Source organism: Vicugna pacos, chromosome 7, assembly GCF_048564905.1.
Source record: "Vicugna pacos chromosome 7, VicPac4, whole genome shotgun sequence".
NCBI classification, from domain to species: domain Eukaryota; kingdom Metazoa; phylum Chordata; class Mammalia; order Artiodactyla; family Camelidae; genus Vicugna; species Vicugna pacos.
This window is the reverse complement of record NC_132993.1, coordinates 40,603,347-40,627,932: the sequence shown is the minus strand read 5'-3', so window position 1 is coordinate 40,627,932 and position 24,586 is coordinate 40,603,347. Positions and strand designations below refer to the sequence as shown.

The 24,586-nt window shown below is 53.9% G+C and overlaps 1 protein-coding gene across 2 annotated transcripts in view; it reads right to left on the bottom strand.

Moving 5' to 3' along the window:
• CRHR2 (corticotropin releasing hormone receptor 2) overlaps positions 1-21,777 on the bottom strand; it is a 46,141-nt gene extending 24,364 nt beyond the window's left edge. Inside the window, exons 1-4 of one of the 2 annotated variants that reach the window (XM_072965421.1) lie at positions 21,691-21,777; positions 18,876-18,878; positions 12,880-12,973; positions 5,969-6,094 (exon numbers count right to left, since the gene is read on the bottom strand). In XM_072965421.1, the coding sequence (XP_072821522.1) occupies positions 5,969-6,094; positions 12,880-12,973; positions 18,876-18,878; positions 21,691-21,777 (310 nt within the window). Of the gene's footprint in view, positions 1-5,968; positions 6,095-6,262; positions 6,541-12,879; positions 12,974-18,875; positions 18,879-21,690 lie in introns of those variants that run through there. The other variant, XM_006201856.4, reaches the window with a different exon arrangement.
• Between the last annotated feature and the right edge of the window lie 2,809 nt (positions 21,778-24,586).

Below are 24,586 nucleotides of genomic sequence, written 5' to 3'. Positions count from 1 at the left end.
CTCCTCCCATGTACTCCTACAGCCTTGGCTGTGCTATTTCACTTAACAGCAATATAAAAAAATTCTCTTTAAGAATCTGTCTCCCTCTCTAAAACAGGAGCCCTGGAAAACTAGCTCAGGTCTTATGCATCTTCAAAGACACTGTTTCTAGTGGAGAGAGGGCAATATGTCCACAAACCCAGTAAGAGGTGAGCCTGGGAAGGGAAAGGGCCATTAAGTGACTGGAGATTCCTGGGGAGGGGGTGATGGAAAACCAGGGGTTGGCTGCACCTTTGGTCTTCCCTAAGATGAAGGGTCTTCAGGCAGAGGGATAGCTGAGAGTCCACTGTTATGCTTCTCAGCTTTCTGAGCCCCAGTGCTGAGGTGGAAAAAATGGTTGAGTGTGGGCCAAAAGCTCCCAGAACCAGCAGAGGCTATTCAGGGCCCTGGCTTTCTGTGTGACTCTGGCAAGTGTCTTTTCCTCTTTGGGCCAGTCATTTCTAGCCTTATGTAGCAGGGGAAGGGAGAAAGCCTGGTCCCTGGGAAGACTTGAGGCATCTGGGTGGCCAGAGCAGTGTCCTTTTCTGCTCCATCTCTCTTCCCTCCTCCTTCCCTCAACCCAGTCCTCAGTGGTGGCTGTGCCTGCCCCACCTGCCCTCTCTCCCAGCAGAGAACAGTCCTTATACACAGGGTAACTGCAGACCCTTGGGCTTCAGGGGTCAGGGTGTGACCAGGTCTCACTGGGAACTGGGGAAGCAGACCTGAGTTCTTGGAGTCGCAGCTTCTATTCCTCAACCCACAGGTCATCCATCTGGGACCCTCCCTGAGACTCCATCCCAGCACCAGGCCTTCCTCGACAAAAGTGATGCCCTACTGCTTCAAGGCCTTCAACACACACTCCCTATCCCTCCAGGAAGCCACCCAGGAATGCTCCGGTGCCCACCAAGCCCCTTTCCAATCCCTGATGGTTGGTTTTTGTGAGCCTGGTCTTTAAGCAGCCTGGGGCTCCCCAAGGACAGGACTCAGCCTTTCTCATCACCCCAGCCCCTGCGGCTGGAGACCACCTAGTTCATGTGTTTCCATTTTAACACAACCAGTGCTTCAGCGTGTCTCTCGAGTGGGGTTCTGGGAAGTGGGAACCCGCAGTTCTTCCCATGGGGTTGGGTTAGGTGGGGTGTCTCCTCCCCTGTCCTGACAGATGCCTCGGTACTGATGGGCCCGCTGTTCCCAACGGGGCACGGTGGGAGCCTGAGGCCTAGTAGCCGAGGCGGAGCTGGGCTGGGCTTAGGGATTTCACAGGAGGAAGATGATCTTGTCCACAAGGCAGCAGTACCCTCCTCTGCAGCCAAGAGGACCACAGGGACAAGCAAGAGCAGGCAGCAGAGCAGGGCAGATAGAATGAGGGATGAGGGAAGGGAGAGACAGAAGATTTGGGAGGGAGCAGGGATAGAGGGGGGTTAGGGAAAGAGAGGAAGAGAGAGGAAGGGAACTGGAGAGGGAAGATGGAGGGAAGGAGGGAGGGAGAGAAACAACTTACCATAGAAAGAGACAGAGAGAAAAAGTACCCATAGACAGAGACAGAGCCAGGGAGACAAAGAGAGACACAGAGAGAGAGAGACACACACAGAGAGATGGGCAGAGAAGTTGAACAGTGAGTGAGAGGTGGGAGAAAAATGGAATACAGTGCCCGCCTCCAGCCAAACCACTGCTGGGCTAATCCACTCCCCCCCCCCACTGACAGACAGGGAGACGGAGGCCCACTGAGGGGGCGGGCCTTGCCCCAGGTTCCACGGTGTGTGGACCTTATGACAGTTTTGGGTGGTCCAGGGTTTGAACCTGCTTCCCATCTGGGCTCGGGGAAACCTGGGGGAGGCAGAGAACACCTCCTGCCATACAGCTTGAAATGCCAGGCCCTCACCTTCCAGGCAAACTTAGAGCCAGACCTGGAGTGTGGGACCCAAAGCTCCACCCTCCCTCCAACCCATCAGAGGCACGAGCCCTGAGGGAATCAGTGAGGTGGGGCCCCAGAAAATGGAGGTGGGGAGAAAGCTTCCCGGGGGCCACTGCAGGAAGCTTAAGACCCCAAGGCAGTGGTGACAGGAGGAGTGTGGCCCATCTAGTGGCCAGGGCTTGTGGTGTGGTCAGGGCCCACTCGGGGACAGCCAGAGTTTCTCACTGGGCAGCTCTGCCCTGAGTTCTGAGCTGGGGATTCCATATCTGGTTCTCCACCCACCCAGTGATTCCACAAGCTCCCTGATAGCTTTTCAACAAGTTCCTTCTCTGTTTAACCTGGCAGAGTTGCTTTCTGAGAGGCAGCAGAGCTTTGGTTAGAATCTTTGTTCTGTTACAAGCTGTGTTGCTTTGCGAGTCATTTAACTTCTCTGTGCTTCAATTTTCCCACGTATAATGTAAGGATGGTACTATATTTCTGTCACTGGGTGAGTGTAACGATTAATGAGTTAACAACAGAGGTCAAGTGACAAGATACAGAGAAACTGAACCACTGAAATGGCAGCATGGGGGTGGGGAGAACCCTGCAGAGGTCTCAGACACCAGTGATCCTGGTTCTGCCACAGACTCGGATATGTGACCACGGACGAGTTTCTTCCCCTTCCTTGGCCATTGCTGCATCTGGAAACAGTTTCTCAGCGAGCATAATCAAGGCTCTGACCTGGTCTCCCCAACTTGCTACCTATAGCTGCTAGCTGATCACACGTCAGAGAACTCCCGAATACCTTGTCTCCTATCGAAGGTGCTCTCCTGGGCTTTCCCCATCCAGTCAGCTGCATGCCCCACATCTTTACTCAGATGTCCCTCCAGCTCCTCAGAGTCCACATATCCTTAACTGTGCTCAGCATTTTGCGGCTGTGGGTCTGTGACTCCTCCCTCTTTCCTGTCTCACCAGAAGTCTTGTCAGTTACAGATGTATCCATGCCCTCCTCCGCTCCTGAAGCCTCCGTTTGACCTGGGTGCTACAGTAGCCTCCTAACCCTCTTGCTGCCTCCAGAGACTCAGTGCCCCAAAGCTGAGCTCCTCTGCTCACAAGCTCCCTTAGGCTCCCTCCTGCAATGAAGGTGAAGTCTTCTGCAATGCCCCGCATGATCTGACCAACATCCACTCCTCTGGTCTCATCTGTTTCTTTCTCTTACTACCTGTGCTCTATACAACACTGGCCAGTCCCAAGGTGCAAAACATGGTCCCACCACACTTTCACCTGCTAAAATCCCACCTGTCCCCAGAAGCCCCGCTGAGGGGCCTAAGCACCCCCTTGATCCTCCAGGGTAGAAAGCATGACTTTTTTTCCTGTCCCTCTAAGCTCTTCTTGCAAACAGTCTCTCATGGAGGCAGTGCTGCCTGGTGGTTAAGAGTGAAAGCTGTGGATCCTCCTGCCCACACTGGTGCATGGGAGCTGATTATAACCTTGGAAAGTTACTTCACAGCACTGAGCCTCAGTTTTCTCATCTGTAGTGTGGGCATAAGAGCAGCACATATCTCAGTGGGCCTTAGGGAGGTGGGAAAGAGGGGGATCGTGCATGCAGAGCTCTCTCAGGGGTAGCTGGCACATGGAACATGATCCACACTTGGTAGTTTTGTGGCCGATTCTCCGTACTAACTAATGCCTAAGCTGCTGTCCCACCCAGGCAATGCCCGCCCTCTAAAGAATGAGGCTTCAGTGGGGATCTGGCTGTAGCATAACAAAACTGGACAGAAAAAGGAGCCAGGCCCCTTCCTCTTCTTCCCCTAGGCTTCCCATAAGAGCTTTTTTCCTCCCTGTGTCCTTTCTACAGGAAGGATCCCACTGAAAAGGCAAACACAGCAGAAGGGAGCAGTGCCCAGGAGGCAGGAGGGGAGAGAAACCAATCACCACATTTTCATTGCCATCAGCTGCCTCTGCTCTTCCCACCTCAGCTGGCCGCACTGGTTAATGGCAATGCTGCTCCTGCCCCCGTGCTTCTCCCATTCCCCAGCACTCAGAGTGTGGGCAGCACTTTAGTCCAAATGAAGAAAATTGTTCATTAGTACCCGGGGCTAATTGGCACCACATTTGCCAACCTCGGTGGCGCCCTGAACTTTCTTTAGCTTCTCATTGATGTGATGTGTTTTGGTCTGTGCTCTGGCACCTCCTTTGGGAAGTCTGCCCTGCCTCACCTTCCCTCTTCGTTCCCATCCCACAGCCCCATTGCACCCACCCACCCCCTAATCAGGGCACTTCTCACTCTGTATTCCTTTTACCTGTTGCAACTGTGAGTGAGAACCTCAGTGCCAGTGCAGTGGCCAGTACATAATAGCTGTTTAATAAACTGAATACCGTGCTCAGCTCGATCATGAAGAAGAGACTGGGGCCCTGCCCTTGGGGGCTCCAGGCTGGCTGGGGAGAAAGGGGACAGCCCAGGCTGGGGTATGAACCAGAGCAGAGATGCCTCAGGTCCATGGGCTGTGGAGGGGATGCCTCATCGCCTCACTCAGCACTTAGTCTCCGGGCTCAAACTGAATCAGGGACCCTGAACTCCACTACCCCCACACAGCTCAAAAGATCCTAAAAGTACAGTTTTATAATCTCAGGCCTGGGAAGGAGCATGGAAGTCATTCCTTCTGCTCGCATATCTCCTGGGCCAGCGACCTCACTTCCTCCTAATCATGAATAGAAAGCACGGTCAGATGACACAGAAGTCTTCCTGAGCAGCCCCACTACCTCTATGCCTCCTTCCATCAGGTGCACCGCTGCCATTGGACTCCTCGGAGCGCAGCTGCTCTCGGACCACCAGAGCCCTCCGCTGGTGCAGACAGGGGAATGCCGCTTAGCATCAGATGTGGATGCTACTGTCCAGCCCTCTAACCATCTCTCTGGGTGAAGGCTTGAGCTTGGACAGGTGTGTGTGTGTGTGTGTGTGTCCACGCACTCATGAGGTGATGGGGGAGCTGGGCCACTGTTCAGACACAGACATTCAGAGAGAGGTTGCTACGATGTTTCCAGGATGAGAAGCTCCAGACAAACAGGTGCCCACCACCCACTATCCAGGATCTCAGGAGGCCCTTTGCAGGTGGGGTGGGGCTGGAGATGTGAGTGGCCACTCAGGGTGGGCTAGTGACTGCGGTGTCCCACAGCCTCACAAGACTCTCCCACTTGGCTCCCATCCAACCTTCCACAGTGCCCCTACTCCCAGAGCCCATACCAAACAACCCCACCTGGACGTTGTGTGACTCCAGCAGCCTCTGCTGCCGTCTTCCTGAAAGTATCAAGCCAGTGATTTGCCAGGAGGAAGGAGGACACAGGCTGTTCTCTCACAGAGGTGGGGGTGGGGGTGGGGTTGGTCCTGATTCAGAAACTACGCATTACCTGGCTAGCTGGAGTCATGCTGCCCACCGCCCCTGACTCACAGCCCAGAGGGCCAGTTAGGGGACATAAAGGTAGGGAAGAGGCAACACCCCCACACTCTAGCCTAGAAACGTGTAAGCTTTGCACGCCGCCCAACGGAAGACTCACTCCATCTTTCCTACCTCCTGCTCTCCTCCTCTCCCATAGCAGTCTGATCACCGCACTCTTCCTGTGGGTTGGGAACTTGGTGTATGCGGGACCCCCATCCCCACCCCCGACTGCCCTGGGAGATGGAAGGCGAAAATTGGCTTAACCAGACAGAATCCCTAAAGGGGAAACTTCAGGCCACCCAGAGTACGTAATGTGGGTAGCAGGAGAGGTTAGTCGTCAAAAGAAAGGAAGCATTTCCTTCTCTTTCCGGGCTCTCAGTGCATGGAGCACGGGAATCGTGGGCAAATCAGTGCCTTACTGAGGTTTGAAGCTACGCTGGGGTAGAGGCAGAGGGTGCGCCCCGCAATATTATAAGAGGTCTTTAACGCCAGCGGAATGAGGTGCCCTGGCCATCAGCGGTCTTCGACGCTGGGTCCTGAGCCCTCGCCACTCCCTAAATCGCCCTCCTGGGAAGCGGACGCAGAGTCCGCGGTGGAAGGTCGCGGGTGGGGGGGCACTCACGGGTCGTATTGTACTTGACGCCGTTGAAGTACTCGGGGCACGGCCTCTCCACCAGGGCCCCGGCCGCGCTCCGGGGCCAGCACGTCCCAATCTGGTCCAAGGTCGTGTTGCAGTAGGAGTAGGGACCTGGCGACGGGAGAGAGCGGAGCGGGGCTCAGAGGGGTTGCCAGGGGCGTGGGTCGCCGCAGGGCGCAGGGCGCAGGGCGCAAGGCGCTGGGAGCGCGGGGCCCTGGGCGCACCCAGAACGCCAGGGAAGAAGCCCGCGCCGCTGAGGTCCGCTCGCCTTCCGCCTACCCTCGAGGTCCAGGGGCAGCCCCCAGCCGTCCAAGAGCAGCTCTTCGGCCAGCGCCAGGCTGCAGTTGGCCTCCAGCAGGCTGTGGAGCAGTGCCGCGTCCATCGCGCTCCGGAGCTGCGCGCCCAGAGCGAGTGTGAGTGCGCGCTTGGCGTGGCTGCCAGGGGCTGGGTTCGACAGTGGGCGGCCCTATCCGCCCAGCCCCGACCTGCCGGGCAACCTCTGTGCCGGGTCGCCCGGAGCTGCCAAGTCGGGACCTTAGCTGAAAGGAGCTGCAGAGCGCACGGAGCTACGGGTCCACCCGCTCTGTCGCGGCCAATGGCGGTACCAGGGGGCGGGGCCGGGTGGCTCCTCTTGGCGGAGCCCAGGCTCCCGACCCCGGACCACCAGCCCTGCCGGGAGTCCGCCTTCTCAGGCCCGGGAAGGTCCGGAGGTGAGCGGCAGGGATGGAGAGTGTGGGCCTGGGGTGACAGAATGCCCCGTCAGAGTATCGGATCGCAGGCCCTGGGGCTGCAGGGCGGCAGCAAAGCGCGCCTGCCCGCTGGAGGAACCCACTGCAAGCACCCTGGGAGTCAGAATAAGACGGCTCGAAGCCCGAGTGTCTTCTTCCTGAGCGAGGACATTGGAGAGGGGCGGTAGGGGGAGCCGGTCATATAGTCCACTTGCAGATACGCGCTCTAGAAAAGTCCCTGTGGCCTCTGGGAAGGAAGTAGATTGGAGGGCCTTCGAGGGAAGCAAGGGAGCCACCGAAGAGTCTAGTGTGATCAAGTGGTCTGAATGCGTGCAGACCTGAACCAGGCGGTGGGGGCTGGGATGGAGAGGGATTACGGAAGAGAACCAGCTCTGGTGAGGAGGGGCTGCAGAGAGCAGTGGATGGGTGGCTTCCAGCAGGAGCCAGGAAGTAGGGATAATACCAGGACTCCGCTTGGGTGACTAGGGGGATACTGTTGGCATTTAATGAGATGGAAAAGTCTAGGGGAGAAACTGGAGGACTTCAAACACCCAGGTCTTACTGCCTTGAGCTCCAGGGAGAATAAGTGAGAAGCAAGCACTCCTCTTCCTTTTGGCTTGGGCAGGGCCACCATTGTGTGTGTGTGTGTGTGTGTGTGTGTGTGTGTGTGTCTGTCTGTCTGTTGGGGAGAGCTGACCCCACAGCAGGTGTGAAGGAGCTAAAAACTTTCATTTAGAATTTGCCCAGGCCCCCAGGACCGCCTGCTCTAATTCACCCAGTCTGGGCCTGGGATGTGGTTCACCCCAACTCAGGCTGGGTTCTGGTCCGGCCTCTGTCTCTACTCTCTCTACATATTACTCCAATTCTTACCCTCTCTTTTGGGGGAGTTTCTCCTTCAGTGAAATATTCTCAGAGGCCCTTCCCAGGCCTGAGACTGTCTGGTTCTGAATTATGAGATGCAAAGGCTGAGGAAGATGTATGCGTATGTGAATGTGTATGTAAGTGTGTGTTTCTATCTTTAGAGGGCAGGGAGACCTAGCTCGGCTGGAGGCCCCAGGGGAGCTAGTCCTGTCCCTTCTTGCCAGCCTCCACTGGGAAAAAGCTGCCAGAGCAGGCTAAGGCCACCCTGAGCCAGCACTGCCCTGAGCAGGGAGAGGGGAAGAGGCGGGCTGGGCTGTCCTTATGTGCTCCAATCTCACTAGCCTCAATATTAATGCTGCTGTCATTGCCCAAGCAGAGCCAGAGAGCATGGAGACCAGGGCTGGGCACAGGAATCTCTCCAGGGCCAGCTGATTGGCAGGTACAAGGTGCAGACCAGCCAGCCAGATCTGTCCTCTGCCTTTTGAATGGACAGAGCCCTTGGCTCAGCTCTGGGCAGCTGCACAGGCAGAGGTCCCTTCCTGTCCATAGTAACCAGGGCCAGGAGCAGACGAGGATCAGTTGAGTCCCAACCTCAACCCAAGGCAGAGTCTTGTCACCAGTCCCAGGCTGGGACTCGGCCCTAGTCCCAGACTGAGCCCTGCCTCACAGGGTCCCACGTAGGTTAGAGTATGGCTGGCAGTTCAGTCCATGCCTTCACTGGGAAATAGTCTTATTCATGCACAGAGGAGGGCCCTACACACCAATGCCAGCTCAGAGGGACAGAGAGAAATCAAGCTAAGTTAACCTGTTCATCACCAGAGCCACTGCACAGGAAGAGCAGCTGTCTCAGTGGGTGGTGCGTGCCCAGTGGCCAGAGACCAAGGACTTATCATCTCACATGCAGAATGGAAGGTTGGCCTGGGTGACCTGGACTGCTCTTAACTGGGAGAGCACATGTGATAAAGGTTCCTCTGGGAAGTGACCATTTTAGTGGCAGAGGCAAAGGGCATTCTGCATTTTGACTAGACAGTTGGGGCCTGAGCACAGACCCACAGACCCAAGGTTCCCTGGTTTCCAGGATGCAGGGCCATTTCTTCATGGATTTTATTGTAGACATGACTGTTATTCTCAATGTGACAGAGAGGAAAATGAAAAAAAGAGCAGTTTTGGAACAAATTGATTTTACAGCTCACTTTCATGTTGGCAAATAGGTAAATGAGGAAGAAACTATAAAGAATTAAAACTTTCCTCAATTAGATTAAATCCAATTACAAATAAGCAAAGTCTGGGTCTCTCTGCTAACTAAGGAAGCAGAGGTGGATGGGAGGCCCTGGGATGAGGTAGGCTCCCAGGCCAGGCATTAGGGCAAAGGCATTTGAGAAAGTCTGTGTGCCCCCAGGCAGGTGGAACAGGTTGCAAATAAGTTCAAGAAGTGTGACAGGTACTGGGGAAGATACCTGTGTGTCATGAGCAGCGTGAGGTAAGGCAGGTGCCTCTGGCCCACCTCTGATGTTAGTTGCAGTGACGGCGGACAATTCCACGCAAGCTCAGACACACATCATGGTCCTGTGCCCAGCAGAACACCAGATAGGCATGCAGAGCACAATGGAAACACACAGTGTCTCCCACCGTCACATGTCTTCACAGCACACGCACATTCTCTCATTCATCCCACCCCCCCATCAAACGTCAGCTGGAAAACTGGATTTAACAGGAAAGTCTGTCTTTGCATCTCGGAGGGGCTGTACTCGGTCAGACTGAAGAGACAGGGAGTATGCAGAGCTGGGACAAGGTTGCGGGGTTCACTGGCAGTACCAATGGGGCTGCTGAGGACACGGAGGCTTGGGAGAGGCCAGATGGTGCCCCATTCTTGCCCTGGGGCACTGGGGGTAGTGCCCTAGGCCAGGCCAGACACTCCTTCTCCACCCCACCTTGGCAAGGGGAGAGGACCTGGTGTCTCCAGTGGAGTCATGGGACCAGGCTGTAGACTGGAAGGGCCCTTGGCAAACTTCTAATCCCACAGTCTTATTTACAGATGGCCAAAGGGAGGTCCAAAGGAAGAAAAGGAATGTCCCTCTCTAACCCCACCCAGGCCATACTCATCTCCCCAGCAGCCAGACTGGGCTCCCTGTCTCCGCCACCGGGCAGATGATGTGATTTCTCTATAATTAAGATCATGTGACTTCTTCTCACAAGACTGGTTCCCCACTGCCCTTGGGATGGAACCCAGCTCTGTAGCACTGCAAACAACATTCTTCATGATCATCTTATTCCCCATCCTTTCCCTCCTGCTCAACTTGAGATGCCCTTTAGAACAACTTGCTGGGAACATTCTACACCTCGGCACCTTCGTGTGTGCTGTTCCCTCTTCTGGGAATGCCCTTTCCACTCTGTACTCCAGTTAACCTAGCCAACTCCCATTCATCCTTCTATTGTTCAGCTTAGCCCTCACCTCCTTTGTCTTGTCTGCAGTGGGTGACCCTTCTCAGAGCCTCCACCTGCCGGGGGCTGGTCTATGTCACATCAAGGTTGTTGGTTTTCCTACTGTCACCTCTACCAGCCTGTGACTCCCAGAGGGCAGGGCTGATCGTTCTCACAGACCAGTCCCCAGCAGCCATCAGAATGCTCCAGAGCTGTGCTCAGCAAGTCACCCTTGAAAGAACAAACGTTTTGGCAGCAGTCCTGTCTCCTAGACCAAGGCTCTGTTCCCATTTGACCACCCCTGGGGTGTGTGTGTGTGTGTGTGTGTGTGTGTGTGTGTGTGTGTTGGATTGGGGAATTATTTCAAGGGATCTTTGATTCCATTTGGATCCTTATATTGCCTATGGACTGAAAAAATAATATGCCTTACAACTTACAGAATATGCTCTATTAGATTCCTCTGTGATGAATAAGACAAATAATCCGTTTAAAGCCTGCCTGAAGTCTCTTGTGATTGTGTGTGTTTTTCCCTATTTGGACCTCAGGGGCATACAATTTAATTGATCATGGTCTTTGATTCATGACCCCTTGGCATCATTAGCCCATACATGGCTCAATTTTATTTTATTTTAGTCTTTTCTTTTGCGGAAATTTGTATGTAGTAGCACATAGAATGACAGTTGCCCAACCCCAAACTGGATCATTACCAATTTATCTATATACTCCTTCCTCAGAAGGAACATTCTTTTGAATGTTGCTTTTATCATTCCTTTACTCCTAGTTTTTTCAGTTTTATCACTGAATGTATGTCTAAACGATGGGTTGTTTGGTTTTGTTTGTTTCTGATCTCCATGTTAGTCAATATGCATCTTCTCAATCAGTGGACACCTAAAAGGAGATCCCTACCATGTGGGAACCTGAGAAATGATTCCTGAAGTCCAAGGCCGTCCTAACAACCTGCGCATCCCAGCCCAGGGGCATGATTAATGCAGGCTGAGGCGTCCCCCCGGTGGCTGCCAGGCAGCATAGTCAGTGACCTGCTGGAAGAATAATCAATGACACAGGGAAATGTTCACTCTGAGTTACAGGAGGAAAAAGCAGGTTACAAAACTGTGGACACAGGATCATCCCAGTTTTGTGGGGAATAAAGGGAAAAAGACACGAGGCTCTGTGAATTGATAACCTTCCAGGGGATATAAGCATTACAAAAGTTCCTGGGTTGTGGGATAACGAGCACTTGTCATCTTTGATTTTTAAAAACATTTTTTCCTATGTATATCCTTATATAATATGAATCCTGTTTGTAAACAGGTGAGTGATATTACAAGTCAAGCAGGGGAGGCTCTGTGTTTGGAGAAGTTGGGACTCTCTCCACTGGACTCAGAGGTGGGGAGGATGGGTATCACCCGGCAGGGGTCACGGGAAGGCGAGCATCTGTGCCACACACTGGGCGAGGAGAGAGGGCAAGGAAAAGGCGGTGGGTTTGCTGCTAACAGTGTTGCCTCTGAGAGCAAAGAGCTTTGGTGAGGGGAAGGTTGGGGCCCTCCTGAAATGGGGGGCCTCCACTTTCTGCCTGATGGCTACTTGACTGAGTGTAGCTATGGTCTCTTGTTCACAGTAAGCCTCTGAGGTCGACTTCGAGCTGCTTCTAACAGATGAGGAAACTGACACTCAGATGGTGCTATAGGCTGAACTGTGTTCCCCAAATGCATACGTTGAAGACCCAATTCCCCATACCTCAGAATGTGACCTTAACTGGAGATAGGTAATTAAGTTAAAATCAGGTCATTAGGGAGGGTTCCAACCCAATGCGACTGAGGTTCTTATAAAGAGAGGGGATTAGGACAGAGACACGCACACAGGGAAGACCATGTGAGGACACAGGGACAAGACGTCTGTCTGCAAGCCAAGGAGAGACGCCTCAGAAGGAACCAACTTTGCTGACACCTTGATCTTGGACTTCCATAGTCCAAAATCTTCAGAAAATAAATTTCTGTTGTGTATGCCTCGCAGGCTGTGGTGGTTTACGGCAGCCCAAGCAGATTAATACAGACGGGTCGGGTGCCTCGTCCAGGGTCACAGGGCTGCAAGGTGGAGGAGCTAGGATCGGACTCGTGTCTGTCTGACCCTGACACCTGAGCTCTTGACCACCCCACCATGAGCAGGGCAGATGACATGGTCTCCTCCTTGACACATGACTCGGGCTGCATTTGGTGCTGGGTCCCAGTTCTGGTCAGCACCCTTGTCTCCTTGAGCCCTGGCAGTAGCTCCAGAGCTCAGGGGCACCTCCCGCCCTCATCCTTCCTTGCTGCTTCTGTGGATGCAGCCCTGAGAAGGCCAGGACACTGGGAGGGGCCCTGCAGACATCTCTCCAGAGCCCATTAAGGCCCAGCACTCTTCTGAGCTCTGCCATGGCTGACCCTGACGCTGAATCAGCCGCTGGAAAACTCTCAGGGGTCAGAACTCAGGGGCCTAGCTGCTACTTCACAGGTTCTTACCAGGAGGTGACACCTGTAGCCACGGCAACGGGAGAATGTGTTTCACACCTTCTGCCAGTCTTGCTGGAGTTTGAAAGCAGAGGGGCACCCCCTGCTCGGGCACCTGAATGCCAGCCCAGCCAGCTTCCTTGGGTGCAGATGCAGGGAGCCGAGAGCTGGAGAAGGATGCCCAGCCAAGCCCTTCATCATCAGCGAAGAACCTGAGCCCCGAATGGGGAAGGGGCCCACCCAAGGACAGACACCAGGACCCGGCCTGGAAGCCAGTCACCATCCAGCACCCACGGGGCTCGGGCTGGCCAGGGAGAGAGGGCCCACTTTTCCCCCAGTCCCTGGGGCCCACCCTCATCTCCAGGGGTCTGCCACAGGTGGTGACAGGGGGCTGGCATACCTGAGAAGTTGGCGAAGGTCGTGACTGAGTGGCAATACTGCTCCAGCAGTGCCCACAGGGGCTGGTCTCTGGATGCCCGGCTCGGTCCAGCTGCCTAGAGGACAGGGGGGATGAGGGCCAGGCCCTGGCTGGATACTGACAGCACACGTCCCCCATCCCCATCCCTACTCCTCTGTTGTACAGAGAAGAAAACAGGAGGGACAGGCCCAAGGACACACAGCAGAACAGCAGCGTGGCCAGGCCTGGAACCCCGAGAAGACCAGTGTGGCTCAGCCCCCGAAGGACGAATATGCTCTGTGCATCCCTTGGCCCTCAAAGGTCTACTCATCAGGATGGGATGTGCCCTGTGTCCTGTTAGCAAAGAAGTGGGTGGGGGTGTCCACCAGCTGTTCACTTACCCAGCAAACATTTGTACAATGCCTGCTGTGTGTCAGCGCCTGGCTGGGGGACATGGTAGGTGTCCTCAGGGTAGTCCCAGGCCAGGTAGGGATCCCCTAAAATCAGAAGGCTCAAGGAGAAGGGAGGAGAGTGGACAACTTGACTTTTTTACCTGTCACACAAGTAAACAGGCAGTTACAAAGAGTGTTAGGTTAACATATGAAATAGACTCCTAACTTGGACTTGAGAAGATAGGGGAGGCTTCCTGGAAGAGGTGGCACTTTGGGGGCAACCAGAGGATGAGTAGGAGAAAAGGAAGGGACCACTGTAGCCACTTGCCAGAAAATAAACATTGTTGTTGCAACAATGGCAAGCCCATCCAAAAGACAGAAACCACTCAGGAACCCATCTCCTGAAAAAATCATAAGGGTGGGTGCTGGATATGGAGGGATAAAGTAGATGTGGTTATCTCTGACCTTGAGGGGATCATCTTTTGGTGGGAAAGATGGATGGGTAACCAGTTTGTTACAGTGTCTACAATTTGCTGAGAAGGAATCAGGTAGCCTCAGAGGAGGTCATGCTGATGTGGGCTTTGATGGTTGAATAGGAGTTTGCCCAGCTGATAAGGGTCGTGCCAGGAAGGGCATCCTAGATGGAGAGCACACATGTGCAAAGGCAGAGAGGCTGGGAAATGCATGGCACTAAACTGAACAAAAGCAACACCCTCTAAAATTCTAACCTTTGTCCCAAGACCACCACTTTTCCCACCCAGTGGCCAGTGTGTGTGCATGAGTGTGTGCACTTGTGTGTGTGTATACGAAATGACTTTTGCACCCCTCCCAAACCTGACATTCCTGTTTGTGGGAGTCAAAAAGGCACTGCCCCACAGTGGACAGCCCCTCCCCTTTCTCCTATCTGCCAGATGTTTACTCCCTGGCAGCTGGGTCAATGTTTGCCCCAGGATGTCCCTGGGACCAGAGCCCCACAGCCCTCAAACATCACGTTCTCCACATCGAGCTCAGTCCATTTCCTGTGCTGGGGCTGGAGGCAGCACGCTCAGCCTCACCTTGCTGGCCTGGGGCTCCTAATTAATGACCCCACCTGATCAGATGCGAGGGCTGAGAGTGGCACGGCCACCACTTACCGGCACTCACTGCACCAGGGTTCTGCCAACTCTGCAGAGCTGGGGCAGGAGGCAGCCCTGGGGGGCAGAGGTGTTGTGTGTGTAACTTGGGTGTGTGTAAGGGATATATGTATGGGGTGTGTATATGTCTGTGTAGGGTGTGTGGTTGTGTGTGAGTAGTATGTGTATAGCGTGTGCGCCTGGGTGTTGTAAGGGGTGTCATCAGCTGGGAGTTCTGGCCTCTTGGCCCTCAGGACAGACACTGGGGGCCATGACCTTGCTGTTTACATGTCCCGGAGCTGCCAGGAGCTCCTTAGCATCAGCTTCTTGGGCATCAGGAGGGCCCTGATGCCCAGAGAGCCATGGGCCAGGGGTGAGATGGACTGGGGAGGAGAGGGGACGCCCTATCCTCAGCTGGGTCTGGGGAGAGTGCAGGCCCTAGGCCTGACCTTTTACCCCTTCCCAACCCCTTTCTCTTTGTTTGAGAAGCAGCTAGTAATGCTCTCCCTGGGGGGATGGAGTTTCCAGGGAGCTGTCAGCCTCTGGAGGTCACAGCAGGGACAACGCTCAACCCAGAGGCACTCGGTGTTGATGCTGGACTCTCTGGCTGACCAGATTTTGCATCTTAGATGCAAGTTCCTTCTCTCAAAGCCCCCAGTGGCCACACTGACCCCATCACCCAGGTGTCTCACATTTAACTTTGCAGGCGTCTGAACACCTGGCTCTGAGCCCATGGAGGGGAGTGGCAGGGCATCCTCTGCCAGGACTCAGGCACCACTGTGGTCTGTGTCTTCTTGCTGGGCAAAGCACAGGGGCACGGCCGGCGTGCTCAGTATGGATGTATGCTGTCTCGGCCTGGGCAAAATGGGGGAGCATAATAGAAGTGGTTTTGGAATAAGTCCCAGATCTGGGCTCCATCTCCCATAACTTCTCTGCTGGTCCAATACACTGGCACAGCCAGATGTTTGTTCTCTTCAAGGCGCTGGTTGGCTAGATTTGACTCAGTTCAAACCCACAACATACATGGAGGCGCCTATTTTGGACAGAGCTGCTGTTGGTGGCAGTGGTCGTGGTGGTGGTGATGGTGGTGATGGTGAGTGGACTGGGAGGAGGAAGAGGCTGGTGCCCTCAGAAAGCACATGAGTGGGCCAGGGAGAGCAGAGACACGGTCATGAGCAATTACACCCAGGGCCTGGGCGATGAGCTCTCAGAGCCGGCAGGCTGCAGGCAGACTGCAACCATACCCATGCTCAGGGCTCTGGGGGTGCTGCTTCTCAGCTCTGTGGCCTTGGCCAAATTACTTAGCTTCTTTGAGCCTTGGCCTTCTCATCTTGACAATGGGGATAATAAAAATCCCTGGGGTTTTGGTGTGCATTAAACAAATTACTGAAGGTCAAAGCCAGCACGTAGAAGGCACGTTACACGGTGACCTTGTCAAGGACTTTAGCAGGGGTCCAGTTAGGGAGCTCAGCGATGGGGGGTTCAAACCCCATTGTGTGGAGTCCCATGGCCCAGCTCAAGCTCTTCTCCTCTAGAAAAGCCTCCAAGAAACCCCATGTTCTGCCTTCCAAACTCTCTAGCCAGTGTGACTCCCCTTCAGCCCTTAGCACCCCTCCTGTGGACAGTGGCCTCTGAAGACACAGTCTGCACCTCCCTCACCAGGCCTACTGCTCAGCAGTGCTCAGTGGACATTAGGTAAAGAAACTGGGCTTGGGAGCCAAGTCCAAGAGGAGGAAAGGACTTGGTCCAAGCTGGGATGAAGGGTAAGAAGAGCAGAAAGAGATCCCAGGGGCAGGAGCTGGTCAAGCAAAGCCTGGGAAGCAGGAAAGCACAGTGTCTGCTCAGGAAGCAGCAAGCCTCCAGTTTGAGGATGCTATTAAGAAGGCAGAGGGAGACAGGTGGGAAAGAGCGGCTTCTATGGTGCGAAGTCAGCATTTACTATGCGCTGAATGCAGCTTGAATTGCTTGGCAACATCTCATTTAATCCTTACAACAGCCTCTGAAGTAGCTGCGAATGATTCCATTTTACAGGTCAGGCAACTGAGGCCCAGAGAGGTGAAGTCACCTTCCAAGGCCACACAGCAGGGAAGGGGCTGAGGCAGAATTGCACAGTCTAGTAGGTTACTGATTGGTCAGATACACAGAGAAGAGCTGGTCCTAGGCAAGGAGGTGAAGGCCTGTGCTCCAAGGATGCTGAGAGGACCCCAGCCTTAAAGAGGGGAAGTAAGAAGCAGCTCTCACCAGTGGGGCAGGGACCTGTAGGCAGAGAGCTGGGTCATGGGAAGGAGGAAGGCAGACCCAGCCAGCCAGGCAGGGCCTTGCTCAAGGGAGACGAGAAGTCTGGCTTCTATAACTTACTCTGAGCCCCGTGAAGACCTCATTATCTCTCTTCTGTGGGGGACACCCTGGGCTTTGGTACTGATCAGCTCTTTGCTGTCCAGGGGCAGAGAACTGCCCCCACCCTTCAGCTTTGCCCCCCATCCCCGGCTAGAGGCTGCTGGAACTCAGGGCCCACGTCTATCTGGTTCACATCTGGGTCCTCAGTTCCCAGTCTTGAGCCTGGCACATAGCAGGTGCTCAATAATTGTTTGTTGGTTGACTGGATGGATGGATGGGTGGTTGAGACCATGGCCCCCTCAACCAGGGAGAGCTGCACTGAGATCCCAATTCTGGGATCTCAGTTTCTAGGCTTTTCCTGCTTGTCAAATTTCCATCTTTCTGAATTTTGAGGACGTCCTTTTAGGACAGCCTGGATCTTGGTTCCAGCCTCTGTGTGCCTGGAATTGAAAGCCCTCACCTTAGAAGAGGGCAAGGGAGAGGCCCTGGCAGGAGGAGGAGGCAGCAGGTCAGAGCCAAGTGGCCAGCTGCTCTTCCTCCACCTTGAGCCCTGTCCAGGCAGAACCTGTGCCCAGGGGCCAGGCGGGCCTCAAGGGTGCCACCTCCCTGGAGCCTGGGGGTCTGGCCCAGCCGACTACTCCCTCCTGGCTTGGCAACAAAGATTTCTCTAAATTTAGCTGCCGATCTAAGCCTGGGAGATTTGGGACCACAGGTCCTGCAGCCAGGCTGTCAGTAACTAGAGGGGAACGGGGTGAGCTCCCTCCCTGCCGCCTCCCTCTGTGCCCAAGGTCAGAGAGGACTTTTCTGGGAGGGAGAGGATCCTCCCCAGTGTTGCCTTTCATTCACTGGTTTCATTGAGCGTGAGCTAGGGATGGAGGAAGGAGAAACTCAGATCCTGACCTGGGGAAGGAGGAGGAGAGGGGAGCCTGGAGAGGGGAAATGAGAGGAGGGAAGGAGGGGAAGGGGAAGAGGGAGAGAGGGGAGGAGGAGTAGAGGAGGAAGAAGGAGCAGAAGAGAGGGAGGAGAGGGGGAGGAGGCAGAGTCTGGTCTCCAGTGGAGACAGTACTGGAGCTGAGGCTGGTGGAGGCAGAGGGTGAGGGACTGGAAGTCAGATGAAGGAAGTAGGTCAATATTTTCTGGAGTATCCAGGCAGGCTTCCTGGAAGGGGAGACTTTCGATGCTTGATTCTAACTTACCAGCAGCTGGGATCCCAAGTGAGGACCCCAGGAGCCCGCAGCCGCTTCCAGCGGCTGTCCCATCCCTGAGTGTCCCAGCAGGTCTTTTTCCCTAAGACGTCCCACTCTCCCAACCAGTCCGAATTCAGCCACCAACTTGCCGAGAGAAACTTCCAGGCTTCTCCTTGTCATAGGCTGTCTCTCTCTCATCTCTGAAAGCCTGTGGCTCCCTCCCACCTCTGTCCCTCTTCCCTGACCCGTGCCAAGCCCTGGGCTCTGCCCACAGGTGTCTGAGGGAGGGATGGGGGAAAGGAAAGGGAAGGAAAGAGAAAGGGAGGGTTGGAGGGAAGGCAGGAGCTGGCCAGCAGGAGGTCCTATGACAGGTCACTAGGCCTAAAATTATTTCCTTAATTATCCACTCATTTAGTGTCCAATTTGCCTAAAAGTCACCTCTTTCTGATTTGTTTTGGCATCTGAGTGTCTTACATTTTCGTAAAGGGAAGGGAATCTCAAGTCAGGCTGTCTGGTTTGAATCCTGGCCCTGCTGCTACCAGATGAGTGACCTTGGGCACATGACCTTGCTTCAGTTTCCTCCTGTCAAATGGGTATAATGATGGTCTTATTCCCTAGGGTGGTTGGAAAGCTTAAAACAGGTAATGTGTGTCAGGGCTTAGAACAGTATCAAGCATGTGGTAAGCCCTGTATAGATGTTAAATAGAATAAACAAAATAAGCTTCTAGAATAATATATCCCTCCCTCTGGCAGATTTGAAATGACATCTTAAAAAAATTAGAGTTTTGAATAAAATGACTTTAGACAATGACTGAGGAGTCCTAAAAACACTAAAAAGTAGATAAAGTAGAAAATGACAGCTAACAGGATACAGAATGTCCCATAATTCATAAAGTGCTGCAAATTTGAGACTTACTAGAAGTACAAAATGAAATAGGCAGTCCCCTCAGACAAATTGGTTTTTTAAAAACATACTAAAACATCAACAAAACGGCAAAAACAGAGAGACCAAATTAGCTGATTAGGTTAGAAAACAATCAGAGAGTAGCTGAATTTTGGGGAAGAGTTATTAGATGAATTTGTTTCTAGTAAAGGGCCTTTGAGTCCCCCGCCCTGGCCCTGCAGACCCTGGGTGTGTGTGTGTGGTGGGGGTGTGGTTCAGGGCCCCCGGTCTTGGGGCGGGCTTTGCAGGTTAGGGAGGGTCCAGGCTTCTGGAGTCTGGGACTTCTCTCTTTGGGCAGATGGCCCCACCAGAAGCTGGAATCTAGGGCAAGAGACCACAGAAGTGCTGCTCTGAGACCCTGGTTGGAGTATCTCACTGCCCAAAGGTCAGAGGGGCTGGACACAGTCAAGACTTTTGGGGTCTTCTCAGAGAGGGAGGCAAGTAGCTCAAAAGGTTAGAATCAAGGGTTTTGGAATCCAGCAGCCATAAATCTTAGCCTCACTCGATCTCCATTTCCATCTGTAAATAAATGTCCCACGTTCCCAGTGTTTTAGTCAGGGGCTCAGAGCAGCAACTGGTACATAAGATAGGCCACATGATTACAGTGCTACTTTCCAAAGCAGCTTGTCAAAGGCCTCAGAGGGCTACTGGTAGCACCAGGGTCAAGGCTTGGCTCCTCCAGGCTCTCACAGTGTGGGCTGGGCCAAGGTGTCCTCCCCACTGAGCCACCAGCTGGAATGTCCATAATTGCAAATCAGATCAGGCCCCTCCCTAGCTTAGGGAGCCCTAAGCTCCCCGTGCCCTTGGGATAGAAATCAGAGCCCACCAGGACCTACCGTGGCCCTGGAGGCACAGCAGGTCCATCTTTTCTCAGGGTTGGGGCTCTGGGATCTCCCCCGCTGCTTGTTCTTCCCTTGGCGCCCCTCTAGGACCGCCCCATCTCCACCCCTGCATGTCCACCTCCCACCATGCTTCCTTCCAATCCTGGCAGAGGCTCTCCTACCTGCACACACTTCTTAGTTCCCATAACCAGTTTGTAAACACACACTTAATTCTTCGCCATCGTTTTCTTTCTGCCAGTGTCTCCCCTAGGCTACTAACTCCACAGGACAGGGGCCGTGGGCTGGTGTTTTCACCTTTGCTTTTTCACCATGCGTGATCCTCCTTAAACACTGGTTGAATCAAGAATTACAGAATCAATGAGAGGGTTGGAGGCCAGGCCCCTCCCAGGTCTCCTTCCTTCCCCACCACCCGCTCCAGGTCACTTACTCTTCTTTGCACAGAGAGCAGAAATCTTGGAATAGTTAGACAAGGACCCAGAAATAAATCCTGTTACCGTGAAGGCTGAGAGCAAGGAAGCCTGTGCTTTGGGGCCAGAGCGACCACAGTCCTCTCTAGCTGGTTACATGCTGAGTAACTTTGCGTGAGTTAGCTAGTCTTTAGTCTCAGCCTGTTCAGGGTGCTAGGGGCAGGGCCTGGGCTGACTCTAAGGGGAGTGCAATCTGTTACCTCCGAGATCCCTTGTTCTGATGCCTCCAGGACCTGGGGTTCCCTCCCAAAGACCCCTTCACTTGGCTGGGCTCTGGGACAGCAACCAGAAGTGCTCTCCGTCCAACCAGCTTGGGCAGTTGGCACCATGGCCCCCAGAGGGGAGGGCCAAGGGGCAACCATGGCCCTAACACCAGCTCTCTTGGAAGGTACCCACTCCAGGAACAAGTGAGGAAACTGAGGCTGGGGAAATTTGAGTAGCTTATTCAAGGTCATACACTCAGCAGCAAAGCAGGGATTTGAATTGGGTTTGTCAGCAAAGCCACTTTGCCACAGACAGTTGACGCGCACTACCTATCTGCTGAATGAATGCTGAACGAAGGAGTCCTCTGTGTACATATGGGGACAGGACCAGGCCTCCTGACTTCCAGCCTGGCTCTGTCCCTTGCACTTGCATGGCTTCTGAACTCTTTTAATGTTGTGGCTTTTTATGAAAAGTGTGGCCTAGGACAAGTCACTCTCCTTCTCTGATCCTCAGTTTCTCATCTATAAAACGGGGGGAGGGTTAGAGGTAGATTCCTCCCACATCAGTTTCTGGAAATCACTCCCTCCTAGGCTCACCCACAACTGCTTCAGCTCTTTCTGTACAGCTCCTCTCCAACCCACCGGCCCCGGCTCCCACCTGCAGACCCTGACTCTGGCCAATGGGCACAAGGTAGGGATTGGTGGGGCACCCACAGCTTTGAGAAACCCTTGGCAAGGCTGGTCCTCCTAGTGCCCCCTCTGCCCTATTGCTCATCTGTGACTGAGGGCTGCCTGTTTTCAGGCACTGAGAGGAGGCTGGGGACAGGGCTGCAGGAGATGGGGGACAGCTCTCTGAAAGTCCTCTGTGGGGAAGGGACAGAACTGGGGTGGGGTGAGGAAGGGATTTGAGGCTCTAGCAGGGGAGATGGAGGGAGATCTATGGAGGAGGGGACAAAGTGGACAGCGGATAGGGAATTTCTGGACTTGAGGAAGGGCATGTCCTAGACACTAGGGCGTCACTCAGAATGCTCTGCTCATCCACTAGGGCTTCCATGTCCTATCCTAGCTGGTATTAGAGTTTCATCTCCCCTTCACCTGCCCCCTCATCCAGGCAGGACATCTCCATCCCATCACATGATGCTGGAATCCCCATCCCCATGCTGGCCACCAAGCCTAAGACCGCCTCCAAACAACTCGTAACAAGGCTGAGTGAAACCGGGGCCAGTAACTGAACAGTGAGACCCCACTATAGCCTCACAGTCAGGAGAGCGGGGAGCTCCAGCTCCTGGTGCCGCCACCCTGATAAAAGACCCTCCACACCCCGCACTTACTTTGAGCAGCGGAGGGAGGAAGCAGAGCAGGCAGAGGAGGGGGTGTGGGGCGTGGAGGAGGCGCGAAGGCCCGGCGGGACCCCGCATGCCCGCAGCGTCTGCAGACAGGCGCTCACCTCCCGGCGCAGCAGTCCCGCCCCTCCCGCCCCTCCCCCGGCCGGAGTTCAGTCGACCCCTCCCTCCCCACCGCGTCAGGCAGCCAAGGTAAGGCCCTGGGCACTGGGGGTATTCCCCTCCACCCCCACCCCTGTGGGCTGTGACACTGCCCCACAACCCGCCCCCTCCAGGTTATTTATAGCGGTGCTGGAAAGCAACTTTGCCCCGGCAGCCAGGGGCCAGACTCTGCCTCCAGCCTTCGGAGAAGGGGTTAATGCCTTTAACCAGCCTGCCACCTTTGCTAGAGCTGTAGCTAGGAGAGAGGAATTGGGGGGTGGGGTGGGGGGCTCGGCTGTGGCTGTGGCCAGAGCACAGAATGGGTGGGTGGATCTCATCCCGACTGGGTTTCCCAGCCCTACTGGCATCTTCTGACTGTACGGAGAGCTTTAACCAGGAGCCACTGCCCATTGGGACAATTGAAATTTGAACCGTGGAAGCCAGATTAAATAATAGTTCTGCATCAATGTTCAACTTCCTGATTTTGATAACTGCACTGTGGGTAGGTAAAAGAATGTTAGGGAGTAATATTTAGGGCTAAAAGGACAGCATATCGCCAACTTATTATTCAAATGGTTCAGAAACACACACATACACACACAAATACATATATATAGAGAGAGAGAGAACAATAAAACAAAGGAAACAAAATGTAAACAATTGGTAAATGTGGACAAAGGACATGTGGATATACTTTGGATCACTCTTCCAACTTTTCTGTAAATTTGAAATTAAATGCCAATATATATATATATGTATATAAAACCCCAAAACAAAAACAAAAAATGCAACAATGCCAGGCCTCACCCAGAGCTTCTAATTCCATAGGTTGGGGTGGGGCCCAGGCATTGGTATGTTTCAGTAAATTTCACAGAGATCCTAATATCAGGCAGGGCAGAGCGGTGCTGGTCTCAGATGGGGACAGGTCCAACCTGGGATCAGGTCAGGCTCAGGAGGTGAGGCCTGTTCTCTGGGAGCCACTGAAGCAGCCTCTGGAACTCTTCTAACAGGTAGGCCTCATATGCAGAGTTTAAAACTTAAGAAGCAATTCCAGTGTTGTTAGGATCTGAGGGGAAAAGCATTTGAGGAATGTGATTAGTGGAGCAGCGAGCTTTTCCTGGAGGGTACAGACGAGGTGGGTACAGCCCAAGTTTAAGAAACTTAGACACTCTGTTCACTGTGGTCTCTACCTGGGTTAGTTTTCTGTCCCTCGGGTCCTCCTCTCCTCCACCCGCTTCCTCCAGGCAGCCCTTCCTGACTGTGCCAGTTCCCACACTGCCCTCCCCTGAAATCTCAGGGCCTGAATCTCTGCCCCTGGCTCCTCCCTAGTGTGGACTGTTCTCTTTAGGCCCCTTGGATGAGGCTGGTCTCCAACCAGCTTGCTGGGGAGGCAGAGGGGGAGCACTTCTTTTTATTTCTTCCTCCCTCTCTCCTCTGTTGCACAGAGCCTAACTCCAGTGGGGCAGGGGCATCTTTATGGAGAAAACAAAGGAAAAGTTGACCAGATCTCCCCATTCATTTGAAGGTGGCGGGGTGGAAACCCCATCCCAAGTCCTGAGACAGGATATGGCTTTACTGGACCCAGCTGGATGGGCTGACAGAAGAGGACCACTCAGCAAGACTTTGATTGAAGGGTGGGTAGACTCAGAAAGAGAGTTGATAGGTCAGCATGAAGTTCAGCACGTGTTACTGGAGCATCTCCATAACCAGCCTCACCGTGGGTGCTGTTAAGCAAAGAGCAATGGCTCTGACCTCAAGGCCAGCCTTATAGCCAGTGGGGAGAAAGCCAGCAGAGGGAAGGGAGGTAGAGCCCATGAGATCTGGGTATGGGCAACTGTGATGGGAGCTGAGAGATAATACGAGGTTCGGGGCAGTTCAGCGAGTGAGGGAGGACTCTGGGGGAAGGGTGCTGCAGGAGCACTTTGAATGATTTAAACAGATGGAGAAGGAGGGGACCTTTCCTCCAGATGGAGGAGTCAGGGAGAGCAGGAGCAAGGAGCTGCGGAAGCACAACTGGCAGGCCTGGGTGCCTGGCTGGGGTGGGGACAGTGTGGGGCCAGGCCCTGGAGGACCGTCTGCAAGGAAGCTAGATCCACTCTAGTTCTGCAGCCGAGCAGGACCCTGTGGGGCTTCCAGGGTCAAAGCCCTCCCCCATATCCTCTCCTGCAGCTCCTCTCTGAAGTCCCCAGGTAATAGTATCTCATGTATATTTCCTGAGTTTTCAGATGCTTAAAACAACCACTAAAGGGAAGAAATTAACTACTTGTTGACTGAGAGCACGTGGCCCCCAACCTCCTGGCGCCTAGGGGTTGATAGTGTTGACCCTTCTGTCACCTCAACATCAACCAATCAGAGAATTGTGCATGAGCTGATCATGAACCCAGCGAACCCCCCCCCCCCCCCCCCCCGTTACCTGGCCTTTAAAAATGCTTTTCTGAAACCCTTTGAGGAGTTTGCAGTTTTCTTGGTCATGAGCAACCCCGTCCTCCTTGCTTGGCCCTGCGATAAACCTTTCTTTGTTCCAGTTTGTTTGGCCTTGTGTTGCGTTGGGCACATGAATTTGCCTTCAGTAATGGTTCTTGGAAGGCACATACAACCTGGTCCTGATTCCTCCCATGCAGGGCATTTTGTGTATACTTCCCTGGCTTTCCTCGTGCTTCCAAATCCATATCATTTCCCAACCTGGAATGTTCTTAGGCATCTCTTAGACAACTAGAGCCAAATTTTGCACCAAGCTGGGGAT